Genomic DNA, 19,036 nt, shown 5'->3' with positions numbered 1-19,036 from the left:
TACGTGTGTGTGTGTGTGTGTGTGTGTGTGTGTGTGTGTGTGTGTGTGTGTGTGTGTGTGTGTGAGAGACACCACAGGACATCAAACCACAGGGAGAGATGGGAAACGCTGTCTGTGGTGCAAAACAGGCAAAGACGAGCTCGTGTATTTTTATGTACAGAGAGAGATAAAAATGCGACGTATTCTGCGAAAAGTTCGAGTTCAGTGATTGCACTTCATCCATCATTTGTTGTTTATTGTGCCTTCGGGACGCACATAAGAAAACCGTACCATTGCTCAAATTTCCCGCCAAAATAAATGTAATTAAAAAGAAAAGCAAGGATAAAACGAGGGCCATATTCAACTCGATGCTTCATGAAAGTCTCTCATTTTGTAAAAACCACAGTGTATCCTAAGTAATCTTTGTTTTTTCCCACATGATGACAAGATAATGAGATTTCATTGTCGTTTTTACATAATTCTGATTGAGGTTTTCTGTGAAAACATGTTTTTTTTTTTTGTTTTGTTTTGTTTTGGTTAATTCAATCTGCTATCCGTGTTCAAAACAATTGCGCTAAAAACGGCAATGTTATAACATTCAAGCGCACATTCTCATCTGGTGTTTACGGTGTTTCCTGGAAATTATAGCCACGGGAGAGGGCTTAAAGAGAATATGACGCCACTGATAGGTGAACATACTGTTGACTGTTGCACTGAATAAAATTCATTTAAAAATGGTAACATTTGAAGCCAATGTTTAAACGTTACGGCCTTCTCGGCCGAGATTCCAAGAAATCTGTGGGGATCCAAAAATGTGTTGTTAACAGACACATGCCACAGATTGGCTTGTCGGTGGTGTCACTCAATGAATCATGAGTCCTTCACGAAAATCAAAACCGCCATTTTTTGAAACCAGGCGACGAGGGGAAAGGCTACACTAAAAACAACAATGTCGTCCGAGTTTGACAAGCAGGAGTTATACCATCGCCTCGATGTCCTCCATTGTTGTGGTGTTCATGCCACGTACAAATGACGCCACGGTACTTTATAGCATTGCTATACAGACCCCATTAGGTGGTCCTCGATTGTAATGGAAAACAAGCAAAACTGAGTGGAGCCATGCAGGTACTAGTGGAAAAGGGCTAATAGTGTCTCAAATTCACTGGAGAAAAAGACATCAAAACTAAAAAACATGGGTTAGTTGTAATCTTCTTTGTTATTTTTTTTCTTCTAGGAAGTGAAGTTTATAATTCCTTCCTATAAAGTGACATGCAGCTTAAAGATTTTCACAGCAAACATGATACTTAGTATATGGGTTTTGATTACATGCTGCTTTTTACAGACTGCAGAGCTGCTGGGAATAGTAGGTAAAGGTGCATTCCATTTGAAGTGGGAAGTTTGAAATTTCAACTTCCAGGTTGGAATTTTCAGCTGGAATGCCCCCTCATGTTGGATTTCCCACTTGGAAAGTCCACCAACTCTGACTTTGCAATCCATGATGGCAGCAGCAGCGCTCATATTTATATTACTGATGGACAAAAATGCAAACTTCTTACATGCTTCTCTCTTTTAAATGTTTCTGAATAAAATCATGTCTACATGTGGGGAAAATGTGAGTTCAGCCAGGCAGAATCGAATCAACGAATAAAGAAGAGAAAATTGATCCGGCGTTTAATGGCTGGTACTTTGTGTTTTTAAGGTCACATTTTGAACAGAGACTAAAGCAAACACCCACAACTGTTTGCCAGCATTGAGAACTGATAGCTTTTTTTTATGGCATTACTTTTCATTTTGGATTCTGTCAGAGCTTTATGAGTTTAGTTTAGATAAGTCAGGACTTGGTATTGTAGATAAGTGTGCATGAGCACGACTATGCATGAGTCTTATTATGAGGGACAGGGAGCACTCCCAACTACACCTCCCTCTCTCTCTCTCTCTCTCTGTCTGTCTCAACTCTTTAATGGGGTCGGCTCCTTGCCAAGTTCCACTGGCAGGCCTCCTCAGAGGTGCCCCCTCACACACCCATGCACACACACACACATATTTTGATAGCACAGTTCACTTGTATAATGCTGGTTATGCAATAATGGGTGAATGGCCACCCAATATTGTGCACTGAGGCAGATCCAGACATGGAGAGGGGACACTGGTGTCCCACACATCAGCCATGGAGGGACAAATCCCAATGGACCGCCCCCAAAAAATCTGTTTTTTTTCTTTAGTCCAGCAATATCAAGAGAGATAATGAACACGGCTGATTTTGTCAGAAATGACAGATGATGTGTAGTCTTTGTCCACCATAAACCTCAGAGTAGTGACTATAGGTGAAAGCTCTTTGCCTCCTATGGAAACCTGGAAATGTCTGCTTTTTCTGCCTCACTTTTTACAATTTTTCAGCTCTGGGGCTTCAGTGCAAAGAAAGTCCTTTGGCTGGACTTAGGGGAACTGATTACAGTGTCACAGTGACAAAGATAGTCATTTCATGCTGTGTGTGTGTGTGCATGCGTCCTAGTCAATTATATGTGCAGCACAGAGATGGGGTCAAGGGTCAGTGTACCTGAAGTTTGTCTGATAGTGAGTTCATTATATCTGCTCCAGATTTCTACATCTCTCTCAATCTGTCATCCTGGACAAATCTCACAACTATTCATAAATACTGAGTCATAAAAACAAAATGTGTTAAATTTGGTCTAATTCAAGCAACCTTACCATGAAATGATTCAAATCAGGATCAATATAATAAAATTAAACACACAAATGACATACTTGCACACATCCTGCTTCACAGCAGGTTTAAGGGTTGGACCACACATTTTATTTGAATGTTTCTTACTCAGCAGGTTGTAAGTCTTATTGTTTGAGGGACAAAACTGTTTCTTTCATGTTTATTACAAAATGATAGAAAACCTCTGATAGCCAAGCCTGTGAGCTATCTTAAACCAACAAATGGCTAATAGTCATTAATCTGGCAAAGACAAGCAAATATATGCCATCCAGATATTTTTCTAGAAATTGGCAAAGCAGGGAGAAAAAAGCAGTAAAGACCTAACTTGTAAACATCAGATAAAAGTGTGATTCCTATGAACAGTGAACCCTTACCCCAGCAGCTCAAATGAAACCATGATTTATGGCAGACCTGCGCTCCATTGATCGGACGCCATGTGAACATGTTTTCATTTGGGAATGAGCTTCCCGGGGAGTCTCACCAGGTCAGACCTAATAACATTTACTTATCACTTTCAATGCCGCAGCCGCATTAACAGGTAGGCATGTACACGATGCCTCTCGTGCTTCTTTCTGAGTTGACATGATTATCGTGATGGATCACCCAATCTAGAAGTGGGTGTGGGAAATGTGCTATAACCCTGTAGCACCATGTGGCACACTCGCACAGACCCTGATGAAGTAACATTGACATTATGCCAGCAGATTATTAAAGTTGCCTGTCGTCTTAAACAAATTTTAGGGCTTAAACCATTCTTTTATTCAGCGTCCTTACTCCTCAGCACATGGTGACCAGGTCAGCATCCACTTCCTTACTTCACCTCTTATCTGCATGTTGGATATTAATGGCAGTCACTGAGCTCACTGAGTGCTTTAAGTGATTCTTTCCCCTGTGTGTTTACTTTGGGTGAACTGTCAGTTTATATGAAAGTGGTTGAATGGAGAGGAGCTCAGAGGCCTGCCGGCCCCCATCCCCCATCGGTGTGACACACAAGTGGATTTTTATGTGCTCCGTAAATATTTGAAATGGTGCCTTAGACTGCCCTTAGGACTGTTGTAACACGCTGCAGCTGCGAGAAAGCATTAATATTTAAAAAAAAAAAAAAAAGGGAGCGAATGGGCGAGTTCAAAAGTTTGTGAGGATGGAATCAGAAACTGAACGGTGACTCAACTAGGGCTGCACGATTAATCGTTAGAAAATCGCGATCTCAATTCATACTTATGTGCGATCTCATTTCCAAATGACAACGATTTTTTTTAAAAAGAGGGAAAAAAGACGACGACGATTGTACCGCATTTTGATCCGGGACGTAATCTGCATGAAAATAAGCGCTCACTCTTCCTGCTCAACAAATGACAAGGGCGGAGCCGTATACCACGTGGTACAGAAGCTGGCTGCTAAAATTAGCAGGGGAAAAACAACGGAGAGCACGTCAGGGATGACGAGAAAGTGACAGGAGAAAATCCGTCCCGGTCAACCACCCAAACATCAATAACGGGAAGCTTATACAGCGCTTCCCTATACACGTCGAACTCCCGCAGGCACAAAGAAATTACGGAGGCTATCACTTATCACCTGAACAAAGATATGGCTCCCATCAACACTATGCAAAACGAGGGATTTAGGAAAATGATCAACACCCTAGACAAACGCTACACAGTGCCGTCCCGCAACTGTTTTTCTATTGTTGCACTACCTGCTCTATACACGCAGTGTCGAGCAACGGTGGAGACGGAATTTCAAGCAGTACAACATTTTGCGGCAACAACAAAACGTGAGACATTTGTTGTTTTTATGTTCAGTCTCACCTGTTACGAAGTTGATGTGCAGTTAATAAGTGCAATAAATATTTATACTGGAAAAGAAAATCGTGAGAGAATCGTGATCTCAATTCTAAGCCAAAAAATCGTGATTCTCATTTTATGCAAAATCGTGCAGCCCTAGACTCAACACTAGTCAGGTGTTTTTAGCACATCAAGGTTTTCTGAGTGACATTGTGTCCTTGTAAATGATTTCACAATAGCGCGGTCTTAATATTACAGTGGTCATGACACAACAGTAAGCAGATCCGGCAGGATCGCTAAACCTGCTGATTAAATGACACACAGGCCAAAACAGTTATGTCGAGTATCTGTAAATAGAAAAACATGTTACGACAGAGCAACAGTTTGTCGGTGAAGTGCTCACATCAAACGGTGGGAGATGAAGAAGGATTAGTAAGGTGAGTAAGTGCTCCAAATCCTGCTGTTTTGAAAATGTCACGATAATACAGCCAGGTTTTGTCTGCTGAAGTTCAGCATCCACGGAGAACAAAGGAGAGACGTTTCAGAAATGCTTTTCTTTCTCTCAGCTGCAAAGGCGTCCAATCAGATGAAGCATAGCCACATTGAAAACTCTGATTTTATTTTAGCTGAATGTAAATAATGTCTTGGCACACATGCCTTCCCTGAAAGGGAGTGAGAAAAGGACATGAAAAAAAAGAGGGGGTGACCACATATGAGAAAATCCACGGGAGAAAAGTATGCCTTTATCTTTTAATAAACGGTAAAGCCAGGAGGCAACATGAAATTACAGCATAATAGCAGTGGAGAGTCTTCTGAAGACTTAATTGCCTTAATTATAGCAGTGCGGAGAGAGAGAGAGAGAGAGAGGGAGCAGGAAAGGAAAGCATGAGCAGAAGGAGGAAGAAGGAAAAAAAAACAAGGGAAGCAGAGGAGAAGAAAGGTAGCAGTGGGATAGAAGAGCTGGAGCGTGAGACAGATGTTGCAGGTGTATCCAGGTGTAGTTCGGTTTCCACGTGAGCCTGTGTTTTTCTGTTAAACATGCATTTATAAACACACACGGATGGCTCTGTGTGTGACACAGAGTTAATATGCCAACCCTCGGTCCGTGTGAATGACGGAGTGAGTTCTACACTGAGAAGAGACTCTTTCCAGATGAGTGAAAATTTCGCTCCCTCAGATCTTACAAGCTGGCAGGTTTACTTAGGGATGCTAAACATAGCTTTCATTTTCCTCTGCGTCTAGACTGAGTCCTCAGTGCTTTCTGCTGCGGTTTTTGTTCACTCGGGGACGATTGTACCCTAATTCTAATGTCTCCGAGCCAGCGGGAAGTTTGTTTAGCCAGCATTATTGTGAAGTACCTGTAAACCCCCCCAACCACCATTTTGGCAGGCAGTTCGGGTTGAGAGTTCAGCTGACTTTTGAGCATGGATGACTGATCAAGAGAGGGAGAGAGATCACGTCTCAGCTTTGAGAAAAATATTAACTTTTTGCAGGATTTCACAGTGAGACAGTTTTCGGTTTGCCTTGTTTTTGACCACCTCTGTTTGCCTCGCAGGGGTTTTGTCCTCATATGTTTACTTTTTGATTCATGGATAAAGATCAAATCTTACAAACTACTGTTGGTTGAGTAAAAAAGTACAAAAGATGGGGAATCATGGTAATCTAATATTATCTGAACACTTTATAGTGTTTCAAGTTCTTGATCAGTGAATCTCCACTGGTGAAAGAAGCTCTGTTTAAATATACTTCACTTCAAAGGTGTCAAAAGTAAAAGTACTTCTGCAGTAAAATGATCTTCTTAGTGTTTATTATATTTTTTATTATAGATGACATTGTTATTCACTCATTATCACAAACCGGGGTGCTTGGGAGTAACTTAAATAACAGTTTGTTGTATTTTATGAAATTACACTACACTAAAGAAATAGTTCCATAATTACATCACTACATTTTATCATTGTCCACATATGTAATATGTTGACAATGTACCAGTACATGGTGGTAAATATACCACCAAAATTCCCATCTCCTTGTTTCTTGAACAATTCACCCTTTAATGTTATATTAGTTTTTATAAAACCCAAATATTGTAAACTGTTACTTGTCAGGCAACTTTCTGTCTTATTGCAACATTCATCGCTGAAATAGCTGACAGCATCGGTCGGTCTTGATCTCGTCTTTAAGTACGAATGAGAAGATCAAAACGCCATCGTGACTTCCTTCCCGATAAGCTTAATGACCAGACCTCTTTGAAATCCCTGTTGAATCTCAATGAAAGCCCACTTTTCTACTGTGCAATTCATCTTTTTTTGAAAGGTTTACCACAGACGACTTGGTGCTGTCTCAGATTTCTTGCACAATGTCTCGTTAAACCCAGTTTGACTCACTGAAACAAACCGTATTTTAGTTCTGAGCAAATTTTTTAACCGTATTAATCCATCTTTTGGTGTCCGAAGATTGTAATTTTTTTATGGTGTTTTTTTAAAGCAAGCCAGTTTGCCTGTGGGTGCATTTTTGTTGTCATCAGGCAAGTCCCTGCACTGCAGCGCGGGCCTGCCCGAGTGGAGATTCTTCAGGAGGGAGATCTCTTTCTTCTCAAAGCGTCTTACCAAGAGCTATTAATTATTAACTGGGAGAGCTAACATCAAAGGAGCAGACTTGTGCTGAATTAAATGGGGGCTGGAGCCTGGCAGCGTGGAGCTGAGAGAAAACTGGGTGAGAGGGAAAAGCCGATTCCACACCGCTCGCTTTTGAACTTTCCAAGTACAAAAGTTAAAGAAAAACGGAGAAAGAAAAGAGCAATGCTAGTTTATGTAAAGGAAGCAGAACGAAAGAGAAAGTTGGAAGCGCTTGTATTTATTGCGTGTTGCTGTTGTTTTTCATGGGGCTTTCCTTCACTGCTGGGAATGATTGATTCAGTTTGTTTAGTTAATTAGTCTTTAATGAGCTATGAAAGCCAGATTCATAAACATCTTGTCTATGGATTAAGCCAAGGGGAAATCTAATTAAGACAGCTTGAAATTCAGAGACATGATATGTTTACATTTTCCTGAAGCTGATGTTCACTCAGTCACTCAGAGTCAAGCCCCCCCCCCATCAGAGGACTTTTGTTCCTTTTGTTTTTCTTCCCCTGTGCTGTAAAATAAGCCCATGTACTGAAAATCTAACTATTCTATACAGTTTCATTATTTGCTGTGAATGCAAATAGTAACAGTGGACTGTGTAAAGGAATTAAAAGCTGCCAGTTAAGTTGGAAAAAGTTTATTTCAAACTTGCTTTAACTTCACCTGCTTGTTCTTGGACAGCTATGTTAATCATTACCACCTTCCTACAGACTCAGGAAACACAGGAAACTTAAGAGTGTCACGCAAGCATCCTGTAGAAGAGCTAATCTAGGGTAAAGTCACAAAAATGATATTAAATAATGGATTATTTTGAATTTAAAAGCCTTTTTACTTTTCTTCACTCCTCATTTTTACACAGGACCTTTAGTGGCCTGTTTTTACAATTCTCTGCCATCCTATAGACTCACTCATGACAAGTAATTGATAAATTAGTCAGCAATTATTGTCAGTTGAAGCCTTTGTGACATGATGTGCCATATAGCTACCAATTAGACAAATAAAACTTGAATAGCGCACCGAGGGCTTTACAAGCCTTTGATTTGAGGAGCGCTGAGGGCCTTTTTGAGACCCACGGTGGTCTTTCTACTGAACTACATGGCTGCCTTTTTGACAAATGATGTTGAAAGTTGCTCAACATCCCATTGTTGAATGTTGTTACCTCAGAAATCAACATGATATGTTGGGAAAAGAGCAATTGTGCCTCCCCCGCACATACCACCGCTCCCTGTCCCCACTCCGTGTCCGTCCTCCGTGCCTGCAGAGTGGAGCGGTGACACTCTGCAGCCAGTCGGCAGCGGAGTCACAGCACTGTGCATTGTCACTTTGATCTTCACCCCCCGTCCCTGTTCCCTCCAGTTATGAAGAACGCTGGCAAGAGCCCAAGGGCACTTGATAATACCAGGATATGATCCAGCCGCGCTCTTTTAGATCATGTAGTGTAGACATCAAAACGCTGTCTAAATAGGGCACCGTGAATCAGGCGGGGTGAGAACGGGTTGTAGGGGAAGGCAGGAGTTAAGATAAAGGAACTATTTTTTTTTTTTTTTTTTTTTTCCCTGACGAGGGGAAGCCAATTTGGATTCTGCAAGGAGATACTCAGGGTTCTGCAGATCCAAGCATTTCCTTTATCTTTTGCCTTTAGCAGAACTCTTCAAAAGGCCTCTGTGTTATGACTTTCCCCCCTCTCAGATGAAAGGAGCTCACAGTTTTAACAGCAGGAAATCCATGATAACTTTATTTAACTTTTCTAAACCTGCACAGCAGAGTTGCATCACATGGAGCTGTGCATGCGTTAGTTCCTTACGGAAGTGTTTAAGTCTCTGTCGTATTATTAACTTAATATTGCGCAGATATACGTGGAATGACTTCATGGTGGAGAAAGCCACATGTGCATCCAAGCAAATGTTGTCCCCGGCTTGTTTACGTCTCATCTGTTCGGTTTAATTTTTCCTTCTCGTTTTCTCACTTCAGATAATGTGTGTGAAGGTTACACTCGGGCAGAGAACTCCCTCTAGTGGCCTTGAGTAAAATGTGAAATCCAACCTTGGGAGTTGAGTGTCTTTATCGGTATGATTATGCATTCCCCGGCTATTTTTCCTCAATATATCTAATGATTACTTTGTTCTGTGTTGGCAGGCAAAGAGAGCGGTGCAGCGGGGAGCCACAGCCGTCATCTTTGATGTATCTGAGAATCCGGATGCCATCGACCAGGTTTGTACACACAGAGAATTACTCCGGCATTCACGCTCTCAACAGCACTGAAACAGTCTAATCTGTCTCGGTCTCTCCGTGAAAGACTCTCCGCTTTTCATTTCTGAATGAAGCTTAGCAGCTTGCCCTGCCCTTCTGGCTGGCAGTGTATGAGTGTGTGTGTGTACAAACAATGATCTTTCTATCTTTAGTTCTGTTCAAAAGCACGCGGATCAGCCTCGCGCATTCAGCCATTCCGGGCCTTTCAACTCTCCCAACTTGTGTTTGGAGGAGTGCACTACACTCTGTGAGGACTGAAAATTGATATCCAGGTTCAGCTTTCACTAGACCATGACCAAACTCTGTTGAGCTCACAATTGCACAGGTAGCATACTTTACCTCACCTCCTGAGAGCGTTCTTTGAGTGCAAGTTTAGGGGAGCACAGGCTAAAGTAAGAAAGCATATCTCTTGTCACACAAATCGAGACAGTATTCCTGACTCCCGTGTCTCTGCCGTTAAGAGGTATAATACTCGAGTTGCTCCTCTTGAACGCCTTTGTCGCAAGAATTCTCCTGTGGTATTCATCCCTGCCACACCAGGCCTGGACTTGCAGGGTTTTTTTTCCCTCTCTCCTCGCCTCTTCTTCTCTGCTGCCGGATCATAAAGCGCGTAGCTGAGAGATAAAAGGGATTGCGCGCAGACCACATGAAAGGCAGCGCTAGGCGGCTGTGTTAAATTCCCCCGAGAGGCTTTTCCAGTCAGAGCAGCCCGATCAGCAGAGACAGGAGTCACAAGGCCGAGGGGCAGGGAGGAGGAGCTTAAAGAGAATTAAGGTCCTGGGGCCAAAATTAGGAGAAGCTTTATAAACTTAATGTACTTGACCTCCTTTTTCCTCTGTTTATACTGTAATGTGGGGCCAAGTGCCACTTGTTTTGGGAAAAGTTAAGTTTATGGTTAACTTTGTGCTTGTGTACTGTATTTTTATTTTTAGCTAGTTTTTATTGGGGCATTACTTGTTAAAGGGGAAACTCGAGTTGCAGTGGAATCGTTTCTCAGAGTAAGAGCAGCTCACCAGAATCAAGCGGGAGATCAAAAGTTTCAGCATCTATACTTTTAAACCAGAACATACAGTAATTCACTGGGGAACATGACGACAGCAGAAGAAATAGCAATGTGAATATATCTTCGGTATTTCCCTTGGGCTTTTCAAATTACAGATTCCAACCAGCAGACGAGCGGGAAGAACAGAGAGGGCGAGGAGGAGTAAAGGAGTATGCCAACTGACTCAAAAGCCAGAACATACTATTCACTGACTATTTCCTCCTACTCCCTCTGGCAAACGTGGCCGCAGTTTCCATGTCTCGGGCCTATAGGTCATTTTTCCCAGCTGGGAAAAGTTTAAAACTTTTTACATTCACAAAGGTCACCGGTTTCTCTTTGCCTCATATCCTCTTTGTCTCACACTACATATGTTAATTGGTCTAGAACAATCCACCAGAGAGTGGTTTAAAATTGTTGGAGTTGAATAAAAAAGAACAATCAGTCCTGGGCATAATTAAAAAGGCCTCATTTTTGCATATTTGACACAAATGCATTTGAGCTCAAGGTTTAATATCCACAGACCAAACTTCAGCTCAAGCAACCCTTTCCATTAACTGTTTTTACATATATAAAAACAGCTTGAAATTAAAACTATAATGGAGCTAAAAAAAAACAAAGGTTCAACCTGTCCGTACCTCCATATTGCAGTGGTCTGCTTTGATTCCAGACAGACACACACATCTCCCCTGGGGTTTGCGACAGGAAGGGGATCTGGCTTAAGACTTTGCCTGAATCAAAACATGCGGAGCGACCCACTGTGGCGTCCCCTGGAGACGAGGGATCCGCTATTTCCACTAATTAAGGAGGAAGGGTAGTTCTGACTGTGAAAGCACAAACTTATCGGTTAACTTGCGATTGACTAATACCACAGATAATCCTCCATTATGAAACAGAATAACCGAGATTTACAAAATAGACTGAAAACTAGTGACCGAGTGCATAAGCTCAACAGTAAAGTGTTTACAGGGTCAGTACAGAAAGAGGTTCACCCACACTTCTTTAGGACCAGAGCTCTGATTGGAACCATAGCTGTCGCCACGAACAACACTGGAAAGCTACGTCCATGTTTTATGGAAAAAAAAAAAAAGAAAGATGATTTTTTTTGATCATCTAAAAATAACCTACATATAAGAAAGCCTTAAACAGTAACATTCAGATAATGTGAGTTTCTCTCATTATCTTCACACGAGGTCTCACGTGTCTTCTTTCTCTGTCTCCTCTTCAGCTCAACCAGGTTGCTGAGGATCCCTTGAAGCGGCCGGTGGTTTACGTGAAGGGCAACGACGCCGTCAAACTGATGAACATCGTCAACAAGCAGAAAGTGGCCCGTGCTCGGATACAACACAGGCCACCGAGGGTAAGTGCTTACTCACAAAAAACCCTCAAAATCGCTCAGTGTAGATGGAGTGCATGTGTGTGGGACAAATCTCAGGCGCATGTGAGGAACTTGGGGATGAGGTGAACATGTTTGTGAGGCCCACGCGGCAAAACGGCGCAGAGAAGCTTTGGATGTGAAGACAAACGAAAATTCCAGCTGTGAAATCTGACCCCTATTCCTTTCTTCTCTGCTCTTTGCTGCCCCGAGGCCAAAGACTTTTTCGCAGCACTTTGAGAGATTAATATCAGCCGTTCAAAGAGCTGTTTGTTTGCTTGGAATATTTGATAAGAGACCTGCACACTTTGAGGTCAAATAACTTGACATAATGAAACCTCAAGAGAAAGGATTGGTGATGAGAGAGACTTTTCAGGGAGCAGTAGTGTAGCAGTGTAGTAAAAAAACAAAAACAACGTATTATTATTGCTACTGACTCGTTTCAGCTCTAGTCTGCAGAATGGTCTCAACTGTGTAGTTGTAGCTCGAACCTGTGCAAATTACTGACAGAGTGAGAAGACAGTGATGCACACGGCAAAGTGAACTGGCCAGCATGCATAATCATCCACGTATCTGTTCTTTAACACGCCACTGAATTATGCATGAAGGTCGCATTTTATATTATTTGCATTGAGCGGCGAATGAGTCACAGCTTTGCGTGTTCTGGTCTGCTGAGCAAGTAACAAAAACTATAATCAAATATGTCGAAATGCCAGTAAAAGGAATTTTCTTTCTTTTAAATGCAAGTCTTTATACGATGAAATAACCCTTTTAATGAGACGCATGTGTTTCTGTTGCTTTCCTTTTCCCACAGCAGCCCACAGAGTATTTTGACATGGGCATCTTTCTGGCCTTCTTCGTGGTGGTGTCGTTGGTTTGCCTCATTTTGCTCATCAAGATCAAACTGAAGCAGAGAAGAAGCCAGGTTAGTGAGGAGCTCAAATAACTTGAGAAACTGTTTCATAATATGCCAGTCTGTGTGTGTCACAACCAAACGTATGCCAGCGTCGTGCTGAAAACACACCCAGATATACAACGCCATGCCTTGTTTTTCCAGTCAGCACGACTTTAGTGGGAGTTGGAGGCGTTGCGTCAGGCGACAGAAGCTCTGCCGCTGATTGATTCCCCTTCTGTGCCGACAAAAAGCTCTCGGTGGAGGCTTACGTCGGGTGCATGAATCAGGATTAGCATTCAGTTAATGCTGATGCGAGGCTGGCTGGAGGAGCCAAGCGTACAGAGATGTCATGACGGCGCGTAAAACCTGTCGCGGCATTCGTCGAGACAGGTGTAATCCTGCCAGCAGACATTTGTGTCTGCGTTCGCAGCCTGTGCACACTTTCCTCCTTTTTATGTGCGTGTGTATGTGTGGCTATGTAAGGGGGTGTGTGTCGCAGCAGCAGATGACGTGGTCGTGACTTCGTTTGGTGGTTAATTAAGTGAACTCGCCTCACACCGAGGGCGGATTTATCACACGTAACAACCATTTCCTTCTCAAAATGTGAAGAATTAATGAACTGCTTGTGGTGTAAATATTGCTTAAACAGTAACTGTAAATCCATTACGTTACTTTTTTGGTTTTAATGAAGGATTCCTCAAGGGATCGTCCTCGCGCGACTCGAGTTAATTAACAGACGGAAAATCCTGAACTTTTAAAGTCCTCGTGTTTTCTGTTTGTTAACCCTGTGATGGGAATTCCTTTCATCCCAAATTCATTGCTCTCTTGCTAATCAGGGTGTGGGTTGTGACCTGGGATAATACCCTGTGGAGACGTGATTTAGTTAAGCCAGAGCATAAATAACCGTGTCTTGTAAACAAGTGATGCACCATCAGTTTAGGCACTCAGTACTATAAATCACAATGTCTGCTCCACACGAGTCATTTAGTTTAATCCTAGTAGGCAGCTCTGTACGTGCCGACTTATCAGTCAACATTTCCTAATAAGTAACAATTTTAAGGCAACGCAAAGCAAATTAAAAGATGAAACGAGGACAGGGAATTAAAACCAGAAAGATGCTCATGCATCAGTGAAATATTGCAAAATGATGCACTGTGTCAGAGGGAGAAGTGTTAAATCATGATGTCAGCCCCCCCAAAACGCACACTTGCCAACAGTAATGTGTAGACACTTTAATGGAATTTCTTTTGAAATCGCTCATCTCAGCTTTTATGTCAACTTTGCTTCAAAAGGTCGTGCAAAAGTCAGATGTTGGTCTCAAATGTGCTGCTACCCCCTCTGACACTGTGCCACACCCTCCTCCTCTCCACAGAGCTCGATGAACAGAATGGCCATCCAGGCTCTGGAAAAGATGGAGACAAGAAAGTTCAAGGCCAAAGGCAAGGGACAGCGCGAGAGCAGCTGCGGAGCCTCTGATTCGCTGAGCAGCAGCTCCACCTCTGACTGTGCCATTTGTCTGGAGAAGTACATCGATGGTGAGGTAAGAAGAGTTTTTTACCTGGGGTACCCTGAAATCTGGAAGGAATGAAGGAGTTATTTCACTTCTCTGAAGCTTCACATAGGTTTTTTTTTTTTTTTGGGCCGCCTTCGTGACAGACCATATTATCAATCAATCAAACTTTCTTTGCGTGTAGCACTGTTTAAAAATAATAATGGATTGGATTTATATAGCGCTTTTCAAGGCACCCAAAGCGCTTTACAATGCCACTATGCATTCACTCTCACATTCACACACTGGTGGAGGCAGCTACAGGTGCAGACACAACTGCCCTGGGGCAGACTGACAGAAGCGAGGCTGCCATATCGCGCCATCGGCCCCTCTGGCCAACACCAGTGGCAGTAGGGTAAAGTGTCTTGCCCAAGGACACAACGACCAGGACAGAGAGCCCGGGGATCGAACCCGGCGACCTTCCGGTTAAAGATGCGCTTCCCAACCCCCAGTGCCACGGTCGCCCCAGTGTCTTTTAAAACAGAGAAATTGATAATAAAACTGAGCAAAATGTTATAAATCTGCACAAATAAAAAGATGACCATGGATGAAAGGGAAGAAAATAAAGCAAAGCTGGATTAGGAAAGACTATGTGCTGAATGTTGTCTGCTTGTAACAAAGCAAAGCACTTTTATTTGATAACTGCCGACACGTTTTGTTTCTTTAAATCAGATTTTTTTTAAATGAGAATATTTCAAACTGTTAAAGCAAAATGCATAATAATGCAGTCCAGACTAACAGTTTGAGTGACACTTTGCAAAACACCGAAAAGTTCAACACAAACGCAGGACTAATGTAAAACATCTGCATTGAGATGGATGCTTTTAAACGCTTCAAGGTTCACGCAGGCATAAGTGAACCATATGGGAGTCAGAATGCTTAACTCTGGTCGTGCTAAAGCGGTCATCCACCCGCCTCGTTTGTTTTCTTTTCATTGCATATTCTGTTGACATGAAACATAATGCAGTTTTTATGGACAATGGAATGGAAGTCCCCCTGATGTGCTCGGGGACCGCAGTCCTGCGATCTTTAGTGACACGCTTTCCGCTACCTTTTTAGATGTTTAGCTCAGTCTTTCAGAGCACCTGGAGAGATAAGGGTACCCAGAGTGCACTGGATTGTGATTAGGCTTCCTGTTTTCACATTGTGGCCTTCTTTAATCCTTCAAGGAGTCATTGTCAAATTATGTATCCTAATCTTTGTAGATTTACAGTAAGAGCATTGCTCATCCTCGTTCAACGATGATGGGGGGGACAAACCCCAGTGCCCAGAAGGGACGTAGTGGTGTGTGTGTGTGTGTGTGTGCGCGAGAGTTTGTGGTTATGTGTGTCTTCGGTAAGGAGGAGAAGAAAACAGAACAAAGCATGGCGCCAGGATTGCACAGAGGAAGTGGCGATATAAAAGACTGAATGGCATCAAAGCTGTTTTTGAGCAGTGAACCAAGCAACAAAAGAGCCTAAAGATGAGTCATATTAAGCCACACAGTAAAGTATTTGTGGCAGTGAAAGAGTTGTAGCTGGAAAACCAGTGCTCCTGGTTTAATACTTTGGAATTCTTCGAATGGAAAATTATCATATTTAATGGTGTATGAGTAAAAGCCTGCTTTGTTTGAAAACGTGGCTTCATTGAGCATTAAAGTTGCATTTTACTGTGGTGTGAGTCTAGTTAAGTATTGTGTTTGTCCCATGATGTCAAGTTAGTGTTAAAAAGTCAATTAGACTCACGATCAACCGATAACCGTTCAGTGTAGCTTTGCTGCCACCTTCTGGACACCAGGCTTCTCTTAAGTTCACATTAATTCACACTTTCTTAAACTTTTCTGCATATATAATACAACTGCAACTATGAAATAATACATATAAAATGTGTTTTTAAAGGAGACCTGTTGGATACATGGGAAGTTTCAAATAATGTTATCAGAGTATGTGCGAGTTGTCTCTAGGCTCTGTATGATGTCAGAGAGGATGGGTTTATCGCTAATATGGTCATCTTAGGGACAGAGCTATAAATACAACGCCCCCACCCACCTGCCGTTCAAATCTTTTGTTTGCAAGCAGCAGCCAATTAGATGATAGCTGTATTAAAGGAATCAGGGGAACGCTGGCTTAAAGGGTGGGTAAATGGAAATAAATGGCTTGTTTCCTGCAGATAAAATGAGGAAATCTTTTTATACTGCAGTCACTCTTTTAGTAACCAAGGATGGACATATGGAGCTTGAAAGCCCTGAAAGCTGATTCTGCTCATCAGGATGTTTTCTGTCGGAGAAACGTTTCGTCACTGTTCCATGTGACTTTCTTTCTTTGTGGAGACCGAAAACATTTCTCCGTTGGAAAGTACGAACATGAGCATGCATCAAGATATTAGGACTCCTTTAATGCAATATACATATGAATGACTTATTGGTAAGAAATTAATTGGCTTGAAAATGTTGAAAATGTCTTAACTGGGTTTAAGAAAAACCCCCAAAAACTAAATGACTTGTTTGTGTGTTTGATTTTTTTAATTTAATTAATTTATTTTTTACATTAATCATTTGATTTTTTTTTTAACCACTGACATAAACCAGATATATTGAATGTTTTTTAAAATATTTCTAGAATGAATTATTTATCGCACAGTATTATGAGATTTAAAAAGATTATATCAGCGTAATTAAAAATAAGAGCATGCGTTTGATATATTTCATTGCTGTATTTGCTGCTGTTTGTGCTTTGACAGTGCATGAAGATTAACTGCTGAATTTTTTTATTTTCTCCTGCAGGAGCTGCGGGTTATCCCTTGTGCCCACAGATTTCATAAGAAATGTGTCGACCCCTGGCTGCTCCAACATCACACCTGTCCCCACTGCAGACACAACATCATTGGTGAGTTGATGTTCAACCTCTGGTTATGCTGAGGGTCCCTTTTAGAAATGTTTCTAAATGTTGTTTTATTTGTCATCACAGAGCAAAAGAAGGGAAATCCAGGACCAGCATGCATGGACCCCGGCAATCCAGTTCATGGCAGGCAACGAGTGGTCCTGCCAGTTCATTACCCGGGAAGGGTGCACCGTGCTGGTCAGGTGACAGCTTACCCAACTAGAACCAGCATGGACCCGCATGGCAACCCAATCACGGTGCTCACTGTGGACCAGCACCCAGATCCCCAAGGTCTGTACCCACCCCAATCGACGTCGGCCTTTCTCCGGAGCTACCACCCTACTCTCCTGGAGCATTCAATCAACCCTCATCACTGTGGATTAGAGCACCGTGGACCCCCTGCTTACCCTTCACAGCCTCATCATGTTACGTTTAAAAGACCCAAAATCCATAATCGCAACTTCTCCCGGGCAGCCTGTTTTTCGCAGTATGAAACTATGTACCAGCACTACTACTTTCAGGGGCTGACTTTCCCTCAACCTCCTGATGGTGGCCAAGGATCTGCTGTGCCAGGGCAGCTTGGTGGAGGAGGGGTCCACAAGAGCCACCACAGCAGGGCTTTTCAGCAAGGGCTGTTGTACCCCACGGTGGTACACATGGCACCTGCGTCTTCTTCAAGGATAGCTGATAATGGCAGCACTTCTGGCCTTAGCTGCTATCACGGGCACCGCTCAGTGTGCAGCGGCTACCTCGCTGACTGTCCTGGCAGTGATAGCAGCAGCAGCAGCTCTGGCCAGTGCCATTGTTCCTCCAGTGACTCCATGTTGGACTGTACTGAAGTCAGCAACCAGGGGGTCTACGGTAGCTGCTCTACTTTCCGCAGCTCACTGAGCAGCGACTACGATCCTTACGTTTACCGGAGCAAGAGTCCGTGTCGGGGCTCCGGGGGGGAAGCGGGAGCTACGGCTTGCAACACAGTTTCAGCTGAGGACTCATCTTCCCCTGCACCCTTGGGACATGACTGCCTCCAGCTCCCAGCTGGAGCTTCAGGATATAACATGGGGGACCATCTCTCCAACTGCAGTTTGGAGCCCAACTATAGCAGTCGCTCATCACTGGAACCCAGGGAGAACAGCAACAATAGTACTACCTCAGCCGGGGCTTCAGAGGCTGCCGGAGGTGACAGGGGACAGGGGGCACAAGAGGAGTCGGGGGAGCTCGGGGCCGCAGCCTGTAGCTGCTGTTTTGAGGTGCTTCCGCCCAATGTTGAGTGCAAAGGGCAGGACTTGGACCAAGCAGGGCGTCTTGCCTCTGAACGCTGTCACAGGGAAATGGACTTCCAGGGGTCAACCTCCAAGAACTACTTTGCCTCTGAGCAATTGTGCCCTTCCTCTGAGCAGGTGAGCTATGAAGGGCTGCCTTGCTGCTTCTACAAAGAGATGAAAGTCCACAGGGCCACAGCAGGGCGTTATACTGAGGACTACGCTGTTAATGTGCAGTATGCACACGCAGACTCAGAGGCCTGCTCAGGACAGGGCTGCTGCGAACTCAACCAGAGAATACCCATTATTCCTGAGGACACAGATTGTGAATCGGGTACAGGGGCAGAGACCCAGAGCAGTTTATTACCAGTCAGTGTCACAGTGGAGACGGAGTTGCAGACAGGGGAGCAGCGTGAGCCCACGGACAGGTACTTCACCTCAGGACAGTTTAGAGGTCACCCATACCTTCAAGAGGAGGAGACCAGGGCTTTGTTTCACCCTCAGCTCTCTGCAAGCCCCACTGTACTGGGAAGCAGTACTTCAACATATGAGGGAGGTTTGGGCATATGAACCTGAGTCCTGAAAGAATGGGACAATGTATGTGGTACCGTGTCAGTCAATCATTGAAACCCTCAGTTGCCTTGTTCTAGCCTTGCTCTCTGAGCACTGAATGTTATCATCTTAGATTGTGTGGAT

General features: G+C 43.3%; 1 protein-coding gene across 2 annotated transcripts in view; it reads left to right on the top strand.

The window, feature by feature from the left end:
- The window catches only part of znrf3 (zinc and ring finger 3), a 64,938-nt gene extending 45,908 nt beyond the window's left edge, over positions 1–19,030 (top strand). The window contains exons 3-8 of one of the 2 annotated variants that reach the window (XM_005928893.3): positions 9,249–9,323; positions 11,630–11,761; positions 12,594–12,701; positions 14,044–14,211; positions 16,982–17,084; positions 17,166–19,030. In XM_005928893.3, coding sequence (XP_005928955.1) covers positions 9,249–9,323; positions 11,630–11,761; positions 12,594–12,701; positions 14,044–14,211; positions 16,982–17,084; positions 17,166–18,910 — 2,331 coding nt within the window. In that variant the 3' untranslated portion in view covers positions 18,911–19,030. Of the gene's footprint in view, positions 1–9,248; positions 9,324–11,629; positions 11,762–12,590; positions 12,702–14,043; positions 14,212–16,981; positions 17,085–17,165 lie in introns of both variants that reach the window. The other variant, XM_005928892.3, reaches the window with a different exon arrangement.
- Positions 19,031–19,036: the final 6 nt, after the last annotated feature.

Source organism: Haplochromis burtoni, unplaced genomic scaffold (assembly GCF_018398535.1).
Source record: "Haplochromis burtoni strain Fernald_Lab_line unplaced genomic scaffold, NCSU_Asbu1 Contig_111, whole genome shotgun sequence".
NCBI classification, from domain to species: domain Eukaryota; kingdom Metazoa; phylum Chordata; class Actinopteri; order Cichliformes; family Cichlidae; genus Haplochromis; species Haplochromis burtoni.
Note: the sequence above shows the minus strand (reverse complement) of the source record. Positions and strands in the feature narration are given on the sequence as shown.